The 19012-nt window shown below is 55.3% G+C and overlaps 1 protein-coding gene across 5 annotated transcripts in view; it reads left to right on the top strand.

Annotated features, from left to right (window-relative positions):
* RAB11FIP5 (RAB11 family interacting protein 5) overlaps nucleotides 1-19012 on the top strand; it is a 36140-nt gene that overhangs the window by 12638 nt on the left and 4490 nt on the right. The window contains exons 1-5 of one of the 5 annotated variants that reach the window (XM_007970234.3): nucleotides 7276-7481; nucleotides 7619-8055; nucleotides 8187-8886; nucleotides 15188-15206; nucleotides 15438-17185. In XM_007970234.3, coding sequence (XP_007968425.3) covers nucleotides 7716-8055; nucleotides 8187-8886; nucleotides 15188-15206; nucleotides 15438-17185 — 2807 coding nt within the window. In that variant the 5' untranslated portion in view covers nucleotides 7276-7481; nucleotides 7619-7715. Of the gene's footprint in view, nucleotides 1-7275; nucleotides 7482-7618; nucleotides 8056-8186; nucleotides 8887-15187; nucleotides 17186-19012 lie in introns of those variants that run through there. The other 4 variants (XM_007970230.3, XM_007970231.3, XM_007970232.3 and 1 more) reach the window with 4 other exon arrangements.

Genomic DNA, 19012 nt, shown 5'->3' with positions numbered 1-19012 from the left:
TTTTTTTTTTTTTTTTTTTTGAGAAGGAGTCTTGCTCTGTCGCCCGGGCTGGAGTGCAGTGGCATGCAAGCTCCGCCTCCCAGGTTCATGCCATTCTCCTGCCTCAGCCTCCCAAGTAGCTGAGACTACAGGCGCCCACCACCACGCCCGGCTATTTTTAGTAGAGATGGGGTTTCACCATGTTAGCCAGGATGGTCTCAATCTCCTGACCTCGTGATCTACCTGCCTCGGCCTCCCAAAGTGCTGGGATTATAGGCTTGAGCCACCACGCCCGGCCAACCAGGGAGTTCTAATGTCCATCGGGGAGGTGCTAGTGGATGGGACTATGGGGTGACAGTGGTGAGAGAGTGAGTTCTGGAGATAATTGCACGTAGAGTTCACAGAGTTCAAAGTTTAAATGTAGGGAGTGAGGGAAAAAAAGAAAAAAGGAGACAAATCTGATTTCTAGGTTTGGAGTCTGGAATAAATGATGGGTGGGGGCTCAGAAAAGGGCATTGTTATTTGGGTCTGAATTTTAGACTGCTAAGAGTTGGGGGTGAGTTAGATTGTCCAGGCCTGCTGCTGCAGCTACCCACAGCCCCCATGCCCCTGTCTGTCTCTGACTGGAGTTCCCTGGCACTTGCATGGGTATGTGTGACAGCTGCCCAGGTCGGCTCTCCCCTGAGTGCAGGGCCTCCCCAGTTATGCTGGATGGCATTGATTAGCCCAGCTGCATTTTCTGAGAACTAGGTGGAGAGCTCGTTATGAGGGCCCGGGGACCCCACCAGCAGGAGTAACTAGGGCTGTAATCTTGATGACAGGTGAGCAGACTTGCTCCTCTCCACCCCTTCCATCCACTTTGTCCTCTGCTTTGGTGGTGGGTGGGGGGGAGGCTGAGGGCCAAGTCCCAAGTCCACACAGGGCCTGGTGAACTTTGTCAGGCAGAGAGAGCTTGGGAGAGGTGTTCTAGCTGAGCAGGGGGCCCTGCAAGAGCTTCCTCGTGGTCCCAGCCTCTCAGGAATTCTGGACCCTGATGGCTGCTGGCGGAGGCTGGGCTGCTCTCAGACAAGGTTTTGAGGGGCTGAGGACAGGACAAAACCCTGAGGTCCCCTCAGTGGTATCTCAGGGCACTGTGCTCTGGGATTGTGCCAACCTTTTGAAAGGGGGTCTGGTCTTCAGGGTCTGTGATGTGTAGCCAGGCCTTTTACAGCCTCTGTCTTCTCAGGGTACCCGGGGCAAGAGTATATTCTTTCAGCTTTTCTGAAAGTTGCTAAACCTTGAAGGTTAAGGTCATGGGCTTGGAGTCTGGCATTTTCATGTTCAAGTTCCAGCTCCATTACTTACTAGCTATGTGGACCTGGGCACGTTACAAACTGTCTCCACAACTTAGTTTCCTCATCTGTAAAATGGGCCTCCCATCTCCTGGGCTGGTTGTGTGGATAGTAAAAGAGCTGCAGAGCCCGGCACACAGTGAGCCCTCAGCAGGGTCAGGTCTGGCCGTTCTGTAGCCCCCTCGTGTGCAGCCCTCTGCTCAGGTGTGGCCTCTGGGCCAGCAGCAGCATGGGTAGCTGGGAGCTCTCTCAGGCCCACCTACACTTTGGGTATCAGAATACACATTTTAACAAGATCTAGTGATTTTTTTGCACTTTGCAGTTTGAGAAGCACTGATGTGTGTCTTCTGAAGAGCAGCATCAGTAGCTGCGTGTGCCTCTTCAGTGCAAGGAATTTTCTCTTACTGTGCCTTTCGTTATTGTGCCCATTATGTCCTGGCTGCAGAGGCACCTGGGACAAGTCCCAGATAATCATCATCTTCATCAAAACCCTTGTGTCCTGAGCATGTGCTGCGTGGGACTTGGAGAGTTTAAGTGCCCCAGATGGTGCCCCTGACAGAGAGATGGAGTCAAGGTGGGTGCTTTGCAGGTGGAGCAGCTTAGTTCCTGCAGTGAAGGATGTGCCGGTCGGTGATACCTGTGCTGCCAGCAGCCCGGACTTTGAGCACTGGGTGGGACAGAATCACTGTCCTTCCTCCTGTTTTGGTGAGAGTGTTGTTTCTCAAGTGGTTTCTGAACTAGGAGGCCTAATTCATCTTAACACTCTTAATTTCTAGAAAGTGCTTAATGCTGCCTGCTCCTCCCCCATGGGTTCCTTTGGTAACTTACCCGCTCCTGGGGGAGGGATGAGTATTTCTAGGGTCAGTTCTCTCAGAAGCAGCGTGTCCTCGGGACTTGGGAAGGCAAGCCTTACCGGGCAGGGGAGAGACACAGGCTTCTCCTGGGTGCTGACTAAGTGTCCTTAAGGACAAGCCAAGGTGGAGAGCCCAGGTGGCCGCTGACCTTAAAGTGATGTAAAGCATCAGGGACCATCCTTGTGGTTCCCACATGGGATCTGGGTGAATTCACTCACCTGTGGAGCCCCGCCCCCAAACCTACTGAGAAATATAGATAACCAGGCCGGGACCTTCTAGTTCAGTAAGTCTGGGTGGTGTCTTGGGTGGATTTATATCTATATATAAATCCTGCACCGATGCATAGCAGGTTTGGGTGCTATAGCTGTAGAGCTGTGAAAACGAGAGCTGTCTTTTGAGCCATTGTCTAGATGAATGTTGGGGCCTTGGTCACACCCCGATTGATTTTGGCCATGTCTCTGCCCTGGATGAAAGTGAAAGGTCAGGCCTCAGCTTGGGCTTCGGATTTCCTAAGCCCGGTGGCCCAGCCAGGTAGGCCTAGTGAAGGGCACAGAGAAGGAGAAAAAACCTTGGTCAGGTAGGGAGGAAGGAGCAGGAGCAGAAGCTCCAAAACTGGAGACCAGGGCCTGTCTCTTGCATAGCCAGCCTTAGGAAGTTGAGGTTGGAATTTTTTTTTTTTTTTTTTTTGAGACAAAGTCTCACTCGGTTGCCCAGGCTGGAGTGCAGTGGTGTAATCTTGGCTCACTGCAACCTCCCTTCCCAGGTTCAAGTGATTCTCGTGCCTCACCTTCCCGAGCAGCTGGGATTACAGGTGTGTGCCACCACACCCAGCTAATTATTGTATTTTCAGTAGAGATGGGGTTTCGCCATGTTGGCCAGGCTGGTCTTGAACTCCTGGCCTCTAGTGATTCGCCTGCCTTGGCTTTCCAAAGTGCTGGGATTGTAGGCGTGAGCCACCATGTGCGGCTGAGGTTGAATATTTGTTTAAGGATCTGGCATGTTCCCTTGAAGGCCAGGCAGAGTGATCAGCTTCAGGGATTCAAGAGCGGGAGTCCTAGGAGCTCATGGTCGTGGGAGAGAATGAGAGGATAAGCAGGAAGCACTGGCTGTTTGCCAACCAGGCTTGGCATGCTTTAGCCTCCCAGCAGCCCTGAGAGGATGGTTGTCCCCACCTGAGGGTCAAGGAAGTGGAGGCTGAGGGAGGTGGCCTGGTCAGTGGGGAACCCAGCACTCACCACCATGGCCTGCTGTCAGGTGCATCCAGATGAGAGCTGAGAGAGGGCCCTGAAGGGTTGTAACAGCTCCAGACTGTGCATGCATGATTTCTTTACTTTGGAGCTGTGTGCCCAAGGGGATACTCAGTCAATATCCATAAGAAACACAGTCCAGTGGGGGAGACCTTGGGCACCCAGGACATGACAACACCAGGGGGTCCTGGAGCACAGTGCTGCCAGATCTGGCTGTAGAGTGAGTTTGGTCAGAGTGTGTATGCCTGGTCAGAAAGAGGAGGGACTGGGCCAGGCCAGCAGGATGGTGGCAGCTGAGGGAGCTTCCTAGAGGAGGTGGGACTTGAACTAGGTCATAGGACCCTGTTGTTGCATTCCCTGTGGGAGCTTCAGTCTCTAGGGATGAGGTACTCAGAGCCCATTTGCTCTGCTGCATGTGGGGCTCTGTGAAGAGAAAGCATCCATTTATTTTCATTGCCGGTTCCTCAGACAGTGTTCATAGTTTCCTGTCCTCCAGTGGACCTCCGTGGTACCCGGCAGGTCTGTGGGGCTGTCTGGTCCAGCCAGGGGGAAGTAGCAGCTCTGGGGACGGGGAGGATGTGACCATCTCAGCTCGCGTAGGCCACACTTCTGGGAGAAGGCCTGCTCTGGTTGAGTCCCTGGGGTGCCCGGGGTGCCCAAGGTGCCGGGCAGTATCCCATTCAGTCCTGCCCTTGCTGGGTTGCAGAGGGAGGTGGGGCTGGAAGGGAAGTAGATGGGTAATGGCAGCTGGGGTCCAGAGGTAGGTCCTGGCCATTGTCCATTTCACTGTGCTCTGGATGGGAGAGCCTAAAAAATATTCAAGGAAACTTTCTCTTTTTCCTTCCATGCTTCCTTGAAAAACAAGTCCAGGGAGAAACCCAAATTCCCTATGGGGGAGGGGTGGGCAGAACAGGAGAAGGGGAAGTGACCTTATAGAGGAGAGAGGCCCAAAAGGTCCTTATGGCAGAGGACCTGAAACTTGGCCTCCCACCTTCCTCTGAGGGCTGGGAGGCAGAGGAGTGCGGCGCATTTTGTGGCTCAGGAAGCTGAGATGAGGTAGGAGCAAGAGCTTTCCCTTGTCTCTTTTTCATATTACCACAGTAATATATGCTCCTTATAAAACATTCAAATAGGACAAAAATAGACAATGTAGGAAGTGCTAGTTCCCTGCAGTCTCACCACCCGGCCCTGGCCCCCCCAGTTAATTGCATTACCGCTGTGGTTTGTGCAGTGTGACCAGCTGGGGCCGAGGGCCCCTGACCTGTCTGCCCCAGCAAAGGCTGGCTGTGCTTGCTGATCCTAGTTACTCAGGGCTCGGGTGGTTTGGGGCTGGAGTCCATACCCTTCTCTTTTGCCCTACCTCCCAGGACTTTCCTGTGCTAGATAGGGCCTAGCCCAGATTTACGGAAAGCGACTAGGGCTTGGCCTCTAAATAGGTAGTCAGGTCCAGGGTGGTCACTGGGCTGAGAACAACAGGTATGAGACTGTTGATGCTACTGGCTGGTTTTTCTGTCAAACTTCCTTTCCTGCCCCACGGACACCCTCACACACATCCTTCAGTCTGTCTCTCTCACTTTGCCTCTCCTCCCCTCACTCCCTGCCTGTGCCTTATGAGAGAGGCACCCTCTTGGGCATTTTCTCTGCCCACCCTGCCCCTGCCACCGTCTGTCCCTACCCGGCCTTCTCAGGGGATTGTCTCTTAGATTTGGGAGGGAAGACCAACAGTCTAGGCTCAGGCCGCGGAGTGGGTCTCCAAGGAGGGGACAGGCCATAGCTCACCAGGGTTTCGTTATGACAGGCTCTTCTACAGGGATGTAGAAGAGTCAGAGGTGCCCCAGGAAGCCTTTTAAAAAAAACGTCAACATTAAAAAATAATCAGAATACTACCACAACTACCACCAAGATTTTGCAGTGACTTAATTCTGGATCTTTGGATGCATAGGGACTTTTCATGCAAAGGCTCCCCATGCCCCATGCTGTGTCCACCAGAAGCTCAGGGAGCTGGCGCTGTTGGGGGCAGAGCTCAGGTGGGAGGTGGCCCCCGCACCACTGACTGCGGCTTGGGTAGGGGTGTGTGTGTGTGTGTGTGCGCGCGCGCGCTGTGCAGTCACCAAGGGACTTTGAGCCCTTTAGTGACCAGCCTGACCACTACCACCAGGCTTTATTCCACCTTCATGCTCGATTGGCTGGGTCTGGGCTTCCAGGCTACTGGAAGACTTCTCCCTTAGAAATGTGAAGGCATCCCTTCACGTGGTGCCCAGTGTTGCTAAGGAAGACTCCAGTGCTGTTCAAATCCTTTCATGTCTGGTGTTCTAAACCTCATAGCCATATCTGTTGGTGTGTGTCTTAGTTCATTGTGTTGCATACTTGTAGGACTGTTCTAGCATTCATGTTCTTCAGTTCAGAAAAAATTCTTGTATGATTTCTTTCATAGTTTCTTCCTTTTTGTGTTCTTTGCTCTCTTTTTTTTTTTAGTTAATGGACTCTATTTTTCAGAGCAGTTTTAGGTTTACAGAAAAATGTGTGGAAAGTATAGAGAGTTCCCATCTACTCCACCCACCACCCGCCGCCGTTTCCTCTGTTGTTAACATCTTGCATTAGTGTGGCATGTTTGTTGTATTTGAAAGCCAATATCAATACATCATTGCTAACTAGAGTCTATACATTACATTACATTAGGGTTCACTCATTGTATTGTGCATTCTGTGGGTGTATAACAACACATGTCCACCATTATGGTAGCATGCAGGATAGTTTTTCTCTCCTGCAAAGCCCTGTGCTCTGCCTATTCATCCCTCTGTCCTCCCTTCAATCCCCTGGCAACCACTGATCTTTTCACTGTCTCCATAGTTTTGCCTTTTGGAGAATGTCAAATAGTTTTGTCATGCAAGCATGAAGCCTTTTCAGATTGTCTTCTTTCACTTACGAATGTAAAATCCATCCATGTCTGTTCATGGCTTGATAGCCTATTTCTTTTTATCATTAAGTAGTATTCCATTGTCTGGATGTACCACAGTTTGCTTATCTGTTCACCTACTGGAGGACACCTTGGCAGCTTCTGAGTTTTGGCAGTCATGAACAGAGCTGCTATAAACATTTGTGTGCAGGTTTTTCTGTGGACATAAGTTTTTACTTCAGTAGGCTAAGTACCAAGAAGTGTGATTGCTCCTTGTATGGTTGGAGTTTGCTTATTTCTCTAAGAAACTGCCAACCCCTGCATAAGAACATCTCTCCCCAGTTGGGCGGGCCCCAGCCACCCTGTGCCGTGGCCATATGTGTTGGGGGCTGTCTCTGTGTCTCTCTGGGCACAGTGGGTGTGCACCGGGAAGAACTTAAGCTTTGGAGGGCTGGACGCCTGGCTCTGAGTCTCCACGGATGGGTTCCTTTACCGCTGAGCCTCACCCTCCTGATCTGCACCATGGGGTAGTGCCTCTTACCTCATACGCTTTTTGGGAGGTGTGTGCGGGAGTGAGGTAAGAACCCTCATGCTGGTTGTAACGCACCATAAATGCTCAACAGATGTGAGTGCTCTTCATCTTTCCCGGGTCTCTTTCTGCCATTCTTGTCTGTTCCTCCATCTTGTAGAGGTATTCCCGACAGGGCTTGGGGTGAGTCAGTGTGTGAGTGAGGTGTGTGTGTGTGTGCGTGTATGTATGTGAGTGTATGCACTAGCATTCCTGTATTTCTGGCCCTGGGCTTCTGGGTGAGCTGTTCTTTCCTGGGCTCACGGGTGGCTGGGAGTAGAGCTTTGGCTGGGACTGGCCAGAGGAGATGATGTCAACAGGGAGAAATGTGGGTAGGTCTGTCTGTGCTGGGGCCTGGAGGTGGGAGGGCCCTCCCAGGCCCAGCCTCACCCCTCTGGGCCTCAGAGTTTCAGATGTAGGGGAGATGGGACAGAGTAGAGGTCTCTGAGCACCAGGAGAAGGTCCTGGGGTGGGAGGGGGCATGGCGTGGTACCTACCTGGTGGTACCCGAGGAGCTTCCCCACTCAGGATGTGGTTTTCTCCATCATGGAATCGTTTTGGATAGTTTCTCAGCTGTGTCTGAAGCCTGGAAGCCTAGGCTGATGGGTCAGAGCAGGAGCCTTTGGGGAGAGGCTGTCAGTAGCTCTCAGAGCAAGGAGGGGTCTGGGCAGTGCCTGGTACTGGGCGGGAGCCAGGCTCCCTGGGCCCATGACTGAGTTCTGCCTGCTCCCCTCTTCTCACAGGTGGTACAAGCTGCACTCCAAGCCAGGCAAGAAGGAGAAGGAACGCGGTGAGATTGAAGTCACCATCCAGTTTACGCGCAACAACCTGAGCGCCAGTATGTTTGACCTGTCCATGAAGGACAAGCCAAGGTCCCCCTTCAGCAAGATCAAGGACAAGATGAAGGGCAAGAAGAAGTATGATCTGGAATCTGCCTCTGCCATCCTCCCAAGCAGCGCCATAGAGGATCCTGACCTGGGCAGTCTGGGCAAGATGGGCAAGGCCAAAGGCTTCTTCCTCCGCAACAAGCTGCGCAAGTCGTCCCTGACCCAGTCCAATACCTCGCTGGGCTCGGACAGCACCCTGTCCTCAGCCAGTGGGAGCCTGGCCTACCAGGGGCCTGGTGCCGAGCTCCTCACCCGCTCACCAAGCCGCAGCAGCTGGCTGTCCACTGAAGGGGGTGAGCAAGCATGGGGGTGCCGCCCTGGGGAGAGGGGGGTACTGGCTTTCCCCTTAGGTGGTGGTGAAGGCCTGGGGCCAGGAGATGGGGCCTCTCTTCCTGCGAGCTAACTCGGTGTGTTTCCCCTGCAGGTAGGGACTCTGCACAGTCCCCCAAGCTGTTCACCCACAAGAGGACCTACAGCGATGAGGCCAGCCAGATGCGAGTGGCTCCTCCTCGGGCCCTTCTGGACCTTCAGGGCCACCTGGATGCTGCCTCCCGCTCTTCACTCTGCGTCAATGGGAGCCACATTTACAACGAGGAGCCCCAGGGCCCTGTGCGGCACCGCAGCTCCATCTCGGGCTCGCTGCCATCCTCTGGCTCCTTGCAAGCTGTCTCTTCCCGGTTCTCTGAGGAGGGGCCTCGTTCCACAGATGACTCCTGGCCCAGAGGCAGTCGTAGCAACAGCAGCTCGGAGGCAGTACTTGGACAGGAGGAGCCGAGTGCTCAGGTTAAAGTCCTGGCCCCTGGGGCCAGCCACCCTGGAGAGGAGGAGGGGGCCCGGCTACCAGAGGGCAAGCCAGTCCAGGTCGCCACACCCATAGTAGCCTCCTCTGAGGCTGTGGCAGAGAAGGAGGGAGCCCGGAAGGAGGAACGCAAGCCCCGGATGGGCCTCTTCCACCACCACCACCAAGGCCTAAGTCGGAGCGAGTTGGGGCGCCGAAGCTCTCTGGGGGAAAAGGGGGGTCCCACCCTGGGGGCCTCCCCACATCACTCGTCCAGTGGGGAGGAAAAGGCCAAGAGTAGTTGGTTTGGCTTGAGAGAAGCCAAGGACCCAACTCAGAAACCCAGGTATGTCATTGGCAAGACCAACTTTACTCCTTGGGGAGGATACTGGGGTGTGTGCTGCCTGGACCCTGGGGCAGGGAGGAAGGAGCAGATGTGGACCCTGGGCAGGCTGCTGGGGCTCTGGCTTTGCATGGTTAAGTGGGGTATCTCCCTAAGCCAAGCTTCGTTTTGTGCTCACGGACACAGGTGAGTTATGAGGGCACAGTGCTCTGAGAGTCCTATGGATTCAGGGGTCTGACTTCTCAGCCCTAGACCTTGCTGCATGAGTTGGCATGCCCACCCCCTGAGCTGGAGGGAAGCAGGAAAGGCCATTTGTGTGAATTCTTTGCTTCCTGACCTCCACCTCTTGCCTCTGGCCTCAAGGTAAAGAAGCCTTGAGAGATGAGGACTGGAGACCGCACCCTCAGACTTCCCTTTCCCTCTCAGGAGCTAGAGGACTTCTCCCCAGCTGACTCTGTGATCGCTTCCCTCTGGGAAATGGGAGTCAAATAACTGAGGCTACCACTCCTTCCCCCATCCATTCACCCCCAGTTGCTTCCCCTGGCAAGAGGCTGTGGGCAGCTCCCATGAAATCTGTAACCCATCTCTGTCCTTGGAGACCTTGGGGGGTCTGGCCCTCTCTGATGTCTCTTGGTTTTGAGGAATGGCACCATGGAAAGTGCTGGTGGCAGCTGCTCCATTTTGAATGTACTGAGTCCCCCAGTTCAGGCCCTGGGCAGAGCCCCTGATGCCCACCGTTTGCTTCCTCCTAATTCTGAGCCAGGGGAGGCTGCAGAATTGTATAGCAGGGTCCAGAGAGGGGCTCCAGGCACAGGTTACGGAAGCATGTGTCCCACCTTCCCAAGGGCCTGGGGCCAGCCCTCATGGGCAGCATCTGTGGCAGCCCTGGCCAGTGTGGTGAGAGCCACTGTTTCTCTCAACAAGCCTGCCCTTCCCACTCCATGGCTGCTTAGACAGGTTTAGAGGACAAGCACAGTAGCAAGGGGGCAAAAGATAGGGCAGAGGAAAGACCCCGAACCTGTTGCCTAGAGGGGAGAGGAATCTTGTAGTCTTGGCTTTTCGTTTCCCTTTGGCACTCTGAGTCTGTTGAGAGGAGTGGAGAGAGAGATGTAGGCCTTTCTAGGTTTGGGCCATGGTCAGCTGACAACCCCTGTTAGACCCTCATAGACAGGGGTATAGGGGGTAGGTCAGTTTCAGGGGCATGCCACCCCCTGCCTCCCTTGCTTGGTATGGCAGCTCCTGTCCCTACTCACCAGAGCCCAGGCAAGCTGCTGGTCATCTGCGGCCTGGGAGAAGATTGGGAAGAAAGAAAAGGGGGCAGGCCTTTCCCAGATGCCAGGCTGAGCTGGTGGCCCTGTGACAGCCAGCTAGAGGTATTTGGAGGTGGTAGGGTAGAGGGAGGTGGCAGGAGATCTGGACAGGGCATTTGCTGGGAGGAGCTGAGCACCTGGATTGAAAGGGGCAGAGACCACAGGCTCAGTGTGGTTGTCCGTATGGTGTCTCTGGGCCTTTTCTGGGGCAGGGTGAATGCTGAGGCCATTTGTAGGTGAGTGCCCAGGCTTTGGGCTTGGACTCCCGCAGGCTGTGAGTCTGTGGGGTTGTCACTGGCCTGGGGCACTTACAGTCTCCATCCTCTTTCTCCTGCTTCCCCATGTTTCCTAATGGCCTCTTGGAGTCTGGAGGATTTGGGTCACTGATGGCCGTAAGGAAGCTGAGGTTTCTGTCCTGCTCTCACTTGAATTCCAAGCCTTGTCTTTAGCAGGATGGAGGGCACTCAGCATCCCTCCCCAGATGGGGCCCATTTGCAGGTGGCGGCTGCAGGGCCAGGCTCTGTGGCCATGCATTCAGATGGGGCGGGAGGGGCTGTGCTTTGGGTAAAATGGCCTGGCCTGGACAGATGTGACACCTGGCCTTTGAGCTCAGTCAGCAGCATCCTAGCCTCGTGTGCCTTGCAGCGAAGGGAAGGCCGGCCTGGAAGAAAGGACTGTTGGCGCTTCCCCAGAGGGCTTGCTTAGGGCTTCTGAGGAGAGGAGAGGTGGGCTACCTTACGGCAGGAAGCTGTGAGTTAGACCCAGAACTGGAGTGACTGAATGTAGCTGCAGCTGGGGCCTGGGGAGCGTGTCCCCAGGTCCAGAGATTGGGGGCCTCTGCCCTGGGGCTGCCATTGCAGATTGCAGGATGTTCCTCACTAGGAAGAACAGCGGCGCCCTCTAGTGCTCCCATGTGGCACTGATGCCCCACAGAGAGGCCCGGGGCTGAACGTGTTGAGTGTAGTATCCAGAGAAAGGCTGCTGCCTTGAGGAAGGAACAAATGAGGCTATGCAGGACTGAGAAGAGGGTTCTGCTGTTCCTCTGACGTGGCCTTTGTCTGCTGGGGTCCATGGTGGTCACACTGGGCCCCTATCAGTGTGTGCTGGAGTGGGGAGTAGGTAGTTGAGACCAAGCTTGTCTTGGCCGCAGAACTTAGCCTCATTCCCCTGCCCTGCTATGAGCCGTTCACACTGAGCTGCAGTATGGGCTACTTCATGTGTGTTTGAGGACAGGCAAGGCCACGCATGTTAAACTCACCAGGGCCAAAGTGGATTGTCTTTGTGTCTATCCCAGGTCATTCTTGTGTTCCCTTGGTCCCCGTCCCCCACACTAACCATAGGACTCTATGCACAGAAGGGGATCAAATGTTGATTACAGAAACTTTTAAAGCTGGGAATAAGTGTGGTACAACATAGAGGTGAATGTATCATGCTGGTGGCCTCTGGCAATCTCTGCAGTGCCTCCTTGCACCAGGCGTGGTGGGCAACAAGGTCCCTGTGGGCCTGGAATGTGCTGTGGCAGTGGAAGGAGGTTGGCTGCATTCTTGGTGGTGTAAATGAGTAACTATAATGTGCGCCCAGAGGCTTGGAGTTAGAGCAGCCTCACATCCTGCTTGTGCCTGTTCTCCTGGCGTGGTTACTGTATTAACAGTGTTCTGGTTTGGAAGATAAATGATACACTCTCCTTACTTACAGCTTACAAGGCCCCTCTGTCACCTCATTGTGCCCAGGTGATGTGAGAGGATGTGCCCATCTCTTGGACATGTTTCCTGGACATTGGGCCCATCTCAGGAGGGTCAGGAGGTTGTGCCTCAGGAGGGAAGGCTGAAGGGCAGTGTTGCTGGAGGTGAGCGCACCTCCAAGGCTGGCTTTGGCCTTTGGGGGATTGCCTGGTAGAGAACCTGCGCAGATCCACTTGCCATCTCTGGGACCAGTGTGTGGAAATGACAAGGACACAAGCTCTTTTCAGCCTAAGGAAGAGCTGTCTGCTAGTGACACCTGGCCTTCAGCTACAGAGGTAGCCCTGTGGCGTAGTGTTTAAGAAGAAGGGCTGTCGGGGTGAACAGGTGGTTCCTGTGTTGAGTGGCAGGTTCAACCAATTGTTCAGGGCTTCCTGCAGGCAGTAAAGTTTTATTCCCTCAGGTTGAAGGGGCAGAGACATCTGGACTTCTGACTTCCTTCCCAGCATCTGATCCTAAAAGAGAAGACAAGTCAGTATATGTTGCTGCCCCCACCGCTTGGGGGTGGGGAGACTGTGCCAGGCCAGCACAGTGGGTTCTAGGATGCAGAGGTGTTTATCTGTTCTCAGAGCACGACCAGCAAAGACAAGCACACGTGGGAATATGTGCCTGACCTGGGCCAGGTGGAGTGGGAGGGAGATGTTGTGAAGTGAGAACCTTCAGAATGTACACATGGTGTGAAGCAAGGGAGAGGAAGGCATGAAGGAGGGATGTGTTACCAGATAGGAGGACGGACAGGATGCCCTCAGAAGTACTGCTGGCTCTGTAAAGCCTGCCAGGCCCGGTGCTTGGAGTCCCTTCCTCCAGGGAGAGCCCTTTGCTAATTCCATACCAACAGGTTTGTGTGTACCTCTGGGGAGCTGGCAGGGAGAGGGAGGTTGCCGAGCCTAACCTGGGGCTCCCAGTCTACTCCCGTGCCGTTCTTGTCCCTGCAGTTCTGACTGCCAGCCAGGTTGCTGAAAGACTGCAAGGGTGAGTGCAGGCCAGGTTAGGGCTGAGGGGGCAGAGCTAAGCGTGGTGCTTTTAATGTTGATGGGACTCTCTTCCTTCAGACGACTGTGGCCTATTGTCATAAAGGGGGCTGGGAGAGAAGTAGCTCAAAGTGCTCTAGCCCTGTTCCTGGGGGCCCGGGTCCTGTAGGCAGGGTTGGGCTGGGTGTGGTATGGATGCTGTAATGGCAAGTGGGCTGAGGTCAGACTCTTGACCTGGTGGTGGTGTATGTTGCTTCTCACTCCCTTTGGTCCCCAAGGCAGGCATGTGTGCCTTGGCCTGGGGCTTCTCTGGAATGAAGGGAGAAATGGCATCTGCTGGTGTTGAGGCTCTGGGCCCACGATTCTTCCTCTTTTGGTATCTTCGCCATGACCATAGAAGCAGGGTAGTAGTGGGAAGCCCAGGTAGGGTGGGAACAGGTAGGAATTTTTACTTCCCTCTCCCTCCATCTTTAGGTGGAGGGGATGAGACTGAGAATTTACCCTTGGATGGGGAGTTATTGTAAGGGGAAAAATAGGGTCAGGAGACTCTCCGGAAGCTGATTCTTATGAGAAATCCATGGGTTTGGGACCTGGCTGTGGTCTACCTGTGGGGCTGACTTCCCTGCTCTCAGAACCATCTTTGGAGCCACCTATGCCTCTGTTTGGTTGGGCTCCTTCCTGTGTTCCGCCGCTGGTGGTAGCTGCTGAGCTGACCTGCCTCAGCCCACCTCTGTGTGGGTCTGCCCTCTTTGGGCCCTGGGTTCCCGGGAGAATCCAGGCAAGCTCCAGACAGCTCATACTCTTTCCACAGGTGCCCTTCCTACCCCAAGCCATACTCCTTATGGGCTGGCTGGCAAAACCTGGCTTCTGCCCCTTCAGTACTCACTGCCCACATTTCCTGTGGAAGAAGCTGGTTGGCTTGAAAAGTTGGATGTATAGGGGTTTCCCCAGGATATTTCCACCTGGACAGGCAGGGGCCAAGAAACAGGGGTCCTGGAAGCTTACAGCCAGGGCTGGGAGACTGGCCATGAGGAGGGAGACTGCTCAGAAAGCAGAGGGTGAGGCCACCGAGGTCTGCCTCTGACGGTGGCTCAGTGGCAAGGCAGCCATTTTTTCTGGCCTTCTGTCTGTGTCCTGGGGAAGTGACAAACTCTAGTTTGAGAGCACGCCCCTGCCAGCATCTCTGGAGTCGGCTGCACTCTGTGGATAAGCACCAGTGCCGGGGTCGTTCCTCCCAGAAAGGACCCTGCCCTGGACAAATGAAGGCCAGCACCTGTTCTCCAGTGTCCTAAGAGCACCTTCCCTGTCCCCCATCCCCAGAGTCACTGAGAAGCCCCTGGTGACATCCAGAGTTGCTGCTGCTGCCACACTGCCAGCCTTGGGAGACAAAGTCTGGACCATCAGGGGACCTGTTGGTTGATGTTCTCCACAGGTGGCTTATCTTCCTTAGCCAGTTAGGCTACCCCTTAAAGAAACAAGACACCTTGTCACACCAGATGACAGCCCGTCATTACTTCTGCTTCTGCAAGGGATCAATAGAACCCAGGCTGTTTCAAGTGTCAGAATTCCAGGTGCCTTGCTAGGTCCTATAAGTTCTGGCTTTGTCCAGCCAGATACCTAGGCCTGGCCTTTCTCTGATCTCTTTATCCCCCCATGCCAGCTGGTGTTTTCTTTGCTTTTAGTCCTAAAAGGGGCCAGGCATGGTGGTTCATGTTTGTAATCCCAGCACTTTGGGAGGCCAGGTGGGCAGATCACGAGGCCAGGAGTTAGAGACCAGCCTGGCCAACATGGTGAAACCTCATCTCTCCTAAAAATACAAAAATTATTCAGACGTGTTGGCACACGCTGAGGCACAAGAATGGCTTGAGCCCAGGAGGCAGAGACTCTATCTAAAAAACAAAAAAACAAAAAACGGGACGTAAGGTGCTTTCAGATTAGTTTTCCCAGACGTGAATTGCTTGTTGAGTAGAACCTTAGAAGCTTCAGCATGGGATAGAGGAAAGAACACTTGGTTAGGTTTGGATCCTCCCTGTCAGATGAGATGATTTCTCTCCGGGGTTGGAGTGAGGATTAAAGTAACTCTGCTCAGCATCTTTCTCCTTGGGAGGCACTTGATAATGTTACATGTTGGGGTCTTCCCTCTGTACCCTGGCCCAAGTAGGTAAATCCAGCCTATGCGTGTGTTGTGGCCCCTGGTCCCAAAGCAGGGGGTGGGCGTGGGACTCAGGGACCTTTCCAGTCTTGGCATTAACCAGGAGGCTCACGGTTTTGTCTCCCTCCACAGCCTGGACGTGTCTCCTCAGGTAGAATCTGACCCAGCTGCTCTTCCTCACCACCTCCCCTGCTCCCCCTGGGCTCCGGCCCCTCCCACTCCTGCTCCCACTGCTGCTCCCATGCTAAGCACTAACCTTTTTGCAGCCGCCTCCCCCGCTGCTGCCACTGCCGCCGCCGCCACCACCACCACCACCGCCACCCCTGAAGCCACCCCACCTGGATTATTGGGTCTTACCAACCCGTTCCTCACCTCTTTGCAGAGCAACCCCTTCTTCGAGGAGCTCATAGCCGACATAGCACTAAACTCTCCTTCACCTGCTCCCTCTCTCCCCAGTGCCTCGAGGGCCAGCCCCACCCCCCTGGCCTCCCCTGGGAAAGCCCTGCCTGAGTGGGACAACACCTTCAACGTCTTTGCTGCCAGCAGGCTGCGTCCAGAGGCCAGGAGCGAGATCCTGGCCCCTGCAGGAGTGGGGCTGGAGGCGGCAGGGCTGCAAGACCCAGGCCCCGGGGCCATGACTGCGAAGGCAGCTGAGCCCCAGGGAGACCCTGGGGGAGGAGGAGGAGGAAGAGGTGGGAGCAGCGTGTGGCTGGAGCCCAGGGTTCCTCTGGACTTGGGACTGGACCACGAGAGCATGAGTGCGGCTGACCCAGGGCCCCTCGGGTTGGTAGGGGCCGGCCTGCCCTCCTCGTCAGCCCAGCTGCAGCTGAGAGCCTCAGCCTCAGAACCAGACAGGGAACTGCCAGCCCCAGAAGGGGAAGCAGGGCAGAGTCCGGCAGACAGTGGGACATCTCTATTTAGCTCCCCAGAAGTGATCAGTGTGTGGGAGAGGCTGCCGGGCCCAGACAGCGCTGCTGAGGGCCAGGACGATGAGTCCTCCCGAGGCGAAAACCAGCTTTGCCCTGACGTGGAGACAGCTGACGATGCCTGGCCTTGGGATGTGGTCACCATTTCTCCTGCAGCTGAGACGGCCTCACTAGTCTTGCGGGGAGAGTCTGATGAGCCTCCTCCCCAGGTGCAGCCTGAATCACCAGAAACTGTGAGCCCCAAGGGGAGCGAGGGGCTTCCCCCACTGGAGCCCGAGCCTAAACCTGAGTGCGTGTCTGACAAGGGGCTGCAGCCCAGCACCCCACCTCCCAAGCCACCGCGCCTCTTCACACCCTCAAGATCTCAGGAGGAGGAGGAGAAGGCCACAGTGGGGCTGAGTAACAGGGGTCCAGAGACAGAGGGAGAAGATGCCTCCCTAAATGCACTGGTTGTCGGCCCCTCGGAGACCAAGGAGGAGGGAGAGAAGCATGAGTCGGAAGAGTCTGACAGCTGTTCCTCTGCAACCCTGCTGGGTCAACCTGGCCTGGAAGAGCTAGTGGAGGACGCCAGCCCCCCTGTGTCTGGGCCCTGCCTGTCTGCACCCACCAGCTGCCCTGAGGGTCCTGCCCCCATACCCTGTCACTCAAAGAGCTTGGCTCTTCAAAGTCAGCACATCTGGGGGGCTCCAGAGGTTGGAGAAGGCCCTGAGGCTCCTGAGGCCCAGGGCCAGGATCCAGTAGGAGAGGGGCTTGGGTCCCTGTCAGTCACCTCCCAGCAGGCTGATGTGTGGGTCTCCAAGGAAGATGCCTTGAACCCCTTCTTGTTTCAGGGGAGCCGAGATCCTCCCAGCCTCTCATCTGCATCCCCGCCAGGGTCGAGGGAATCTTCTATTCATTCTGGTCCAGAAGAGCTGCCCACTCCCCCAGAGCCTGACTTTCCACCGCCCCCTCTCCCGCCTTGGGCCAGCCACCACCGTGGGGGGCCCAGCCCTTCATGCTCTCCCCTGTCTGGAGCCCAGCCCCTGACCACCTCCTCCACACCACCAGGGGAGCCAGCCTTACTCCCTGGCCCCCTTGAGCCCTCCCCACCTGGGGGCTCCCCTGCCCTACTTAGGGAGGACCTCGCTGCAGCCACCCCAGCCTCCCCGCTTGTGCTTCTGCCCTTGGAGACACGACCAGCTGAGGAGCCACAGCCCAGTGCCAGGTGAGCATCCACCCCCAGAACACTGTCCAGGAGGAAGGGGGTGGACAGGGGGCAGAACAGCCCAAGGCACTAAGTGGTTCACACTCCAGCCTCATCCTTTGTGGGGCAGGTGAGGGTCTCTTTTACTCCAGGGGCAAGATGGTACAGGCTTTGAAGACAGGAGCTTTCTATGGTACCACCTCTGAAAGCTGCCTTCTTGGGACTTGGGATAATCAAGGCAGACCCCCACAAGCCAGGGGTTAGGAGAACAGCACTGATGAGGTGCAGGGCATAAGGAATGAAGTGGGGAGAGCCGATGTGGGCTGGCAGGGAAGGAGAGCTGTGCTGTAGGCCCTACTGGAGTGTGTGCACTCGGCCGCAGGGGAGCTGTGGGCGGGGGGGCGGTGGAACTTGTCAAGCAGGGGGCAGGTCTTGGGGCAGACCGTGGCAGAGCAGGCTGACAGTGGAGCCTTGAGCAGTCTCCTGTTCTGCTAGAGTGAGGGTGCAGGCTGGGGAAGACAGAGAGCCAGAGGAGGGACCAGCACTTAGGTCAGAGAGAAAGCTGCAGACACCTTCAGAAGAAAAAGGAAAACTCAAACACTTCACACATATGTAACTCTCAGAAGAAAGGTTCCCCACCCGCAGCAGTAGCTTCATTGGTTTGCGTTTGGTGCCTTTCAGGGGGTGGTTCCGATGCATTTAGGACCGCTGAGTGGACAGCAGATGCCTATGTGACTGTGCTCACTGTGGCATTGGGAGGTTTGGAAGAATTATGAAGCTGTGACCTCACCAGCTGGCTGGTCAGGGGTGATGTGAGCAGAGGCCTTGAGACTCAGGGCACTGGGAGGTGATGGGGTGTGACTTAGAAGGCAGCAAGTCCCTCTGGGACGATAGCATCCTAGGAGGACCAAGTGAAGGAGGGGAGAGCAGGGCAGGGCATGGGGCTTGGAGAGCAGAACAGGCTCCAGCACTGGCCTCCTGACCAGGCACTCGTGTTTGGTCATCCACATTCACTGAGCACCTACTATGTGTCAGACACTGAACAGATGAAAGACACTGTCCCCACTCTATTCCCAAGGAATGTCTAGTCCACTGGGGGAAGATAAGGTGGACCCAAGAAGGGAAGAAACCCCAAGGGGCCAGAACTACATACGGGAAGTGGGTAGGAGGGAGTCCAGGCTGCCCCCAGTGTCCCTCCCTGGTGGTGGTGGTGACTCTGCTTCCTTAAGGTGAGGGAGAGGGAGCTGGTGGTTGCAGTGTCCTCAGCTCGCCTTGCTGTCTGCCAGCATGACCTCTAATCATGTTTGCCACTTTTTATAAGTTTTATTCTTCCCAGAGTTGGCTTCATGTCTGTACTGGGCTTGTTCCTTCTGTTATGAAGTAGACGGGCCAAATAGTGCTGTCTCATTCCTCAAAGGAAGAATTGGAGCCCATGAGAGCCGCAGGGTTTAGGATCCCGTATCCCTCTGATGTAAGGGGGCAAACAAGCCAAGGCCTCCTGGCCCCTCATTCAAGGCACTTTTATACTACACTGGTCATTCTCCCCTTCCCTGGCACAGCCCGTAGGTGGCATTAGAGCTGCTTTTATACCCTATCCCTAGTGCAGGCTCCTAGGTGGCAGGAAAGGGACTGAGATGCATTCTTTCTCTCTGCTGTCTGCCCAGAGCCTGGGTGCTCTGCCGCTCTTCCCGATTTGTGAGAATGAATGCATGGATCTAGCCTGAGAGTCTCTGGGTCTGGGTGACCCTTCCTTCAGTGGAGTTCAGGGCCTTGGACTAAGCCATTTTGCATTCTACTCCTGAATGGTCTAAATCCTCTGTGAAGTATAGATTCATAAGACGTCCCCTG

Source organism: Chlorocebus sabaeus, chromosome 14 (genome assembly GCF_047675955.1).
Source record: "Chlorocebus sabaeus isolate Y175 chromosome 14, mChlSab1.0.hap1, whole genome shotgun sequence".
Taxonomy (NCBI): Eukaryota; Metazoa; Chordata; class Mammalia; order Primates; family Cercopithecidae; genus Chlorocebus; species Chlorocebus sabaeus.
The sequence above is the reverse complement of the archived record's forward strand: the minus strand, read 5'-3'. Positions and strand labels throughout refer to the sequence as shown.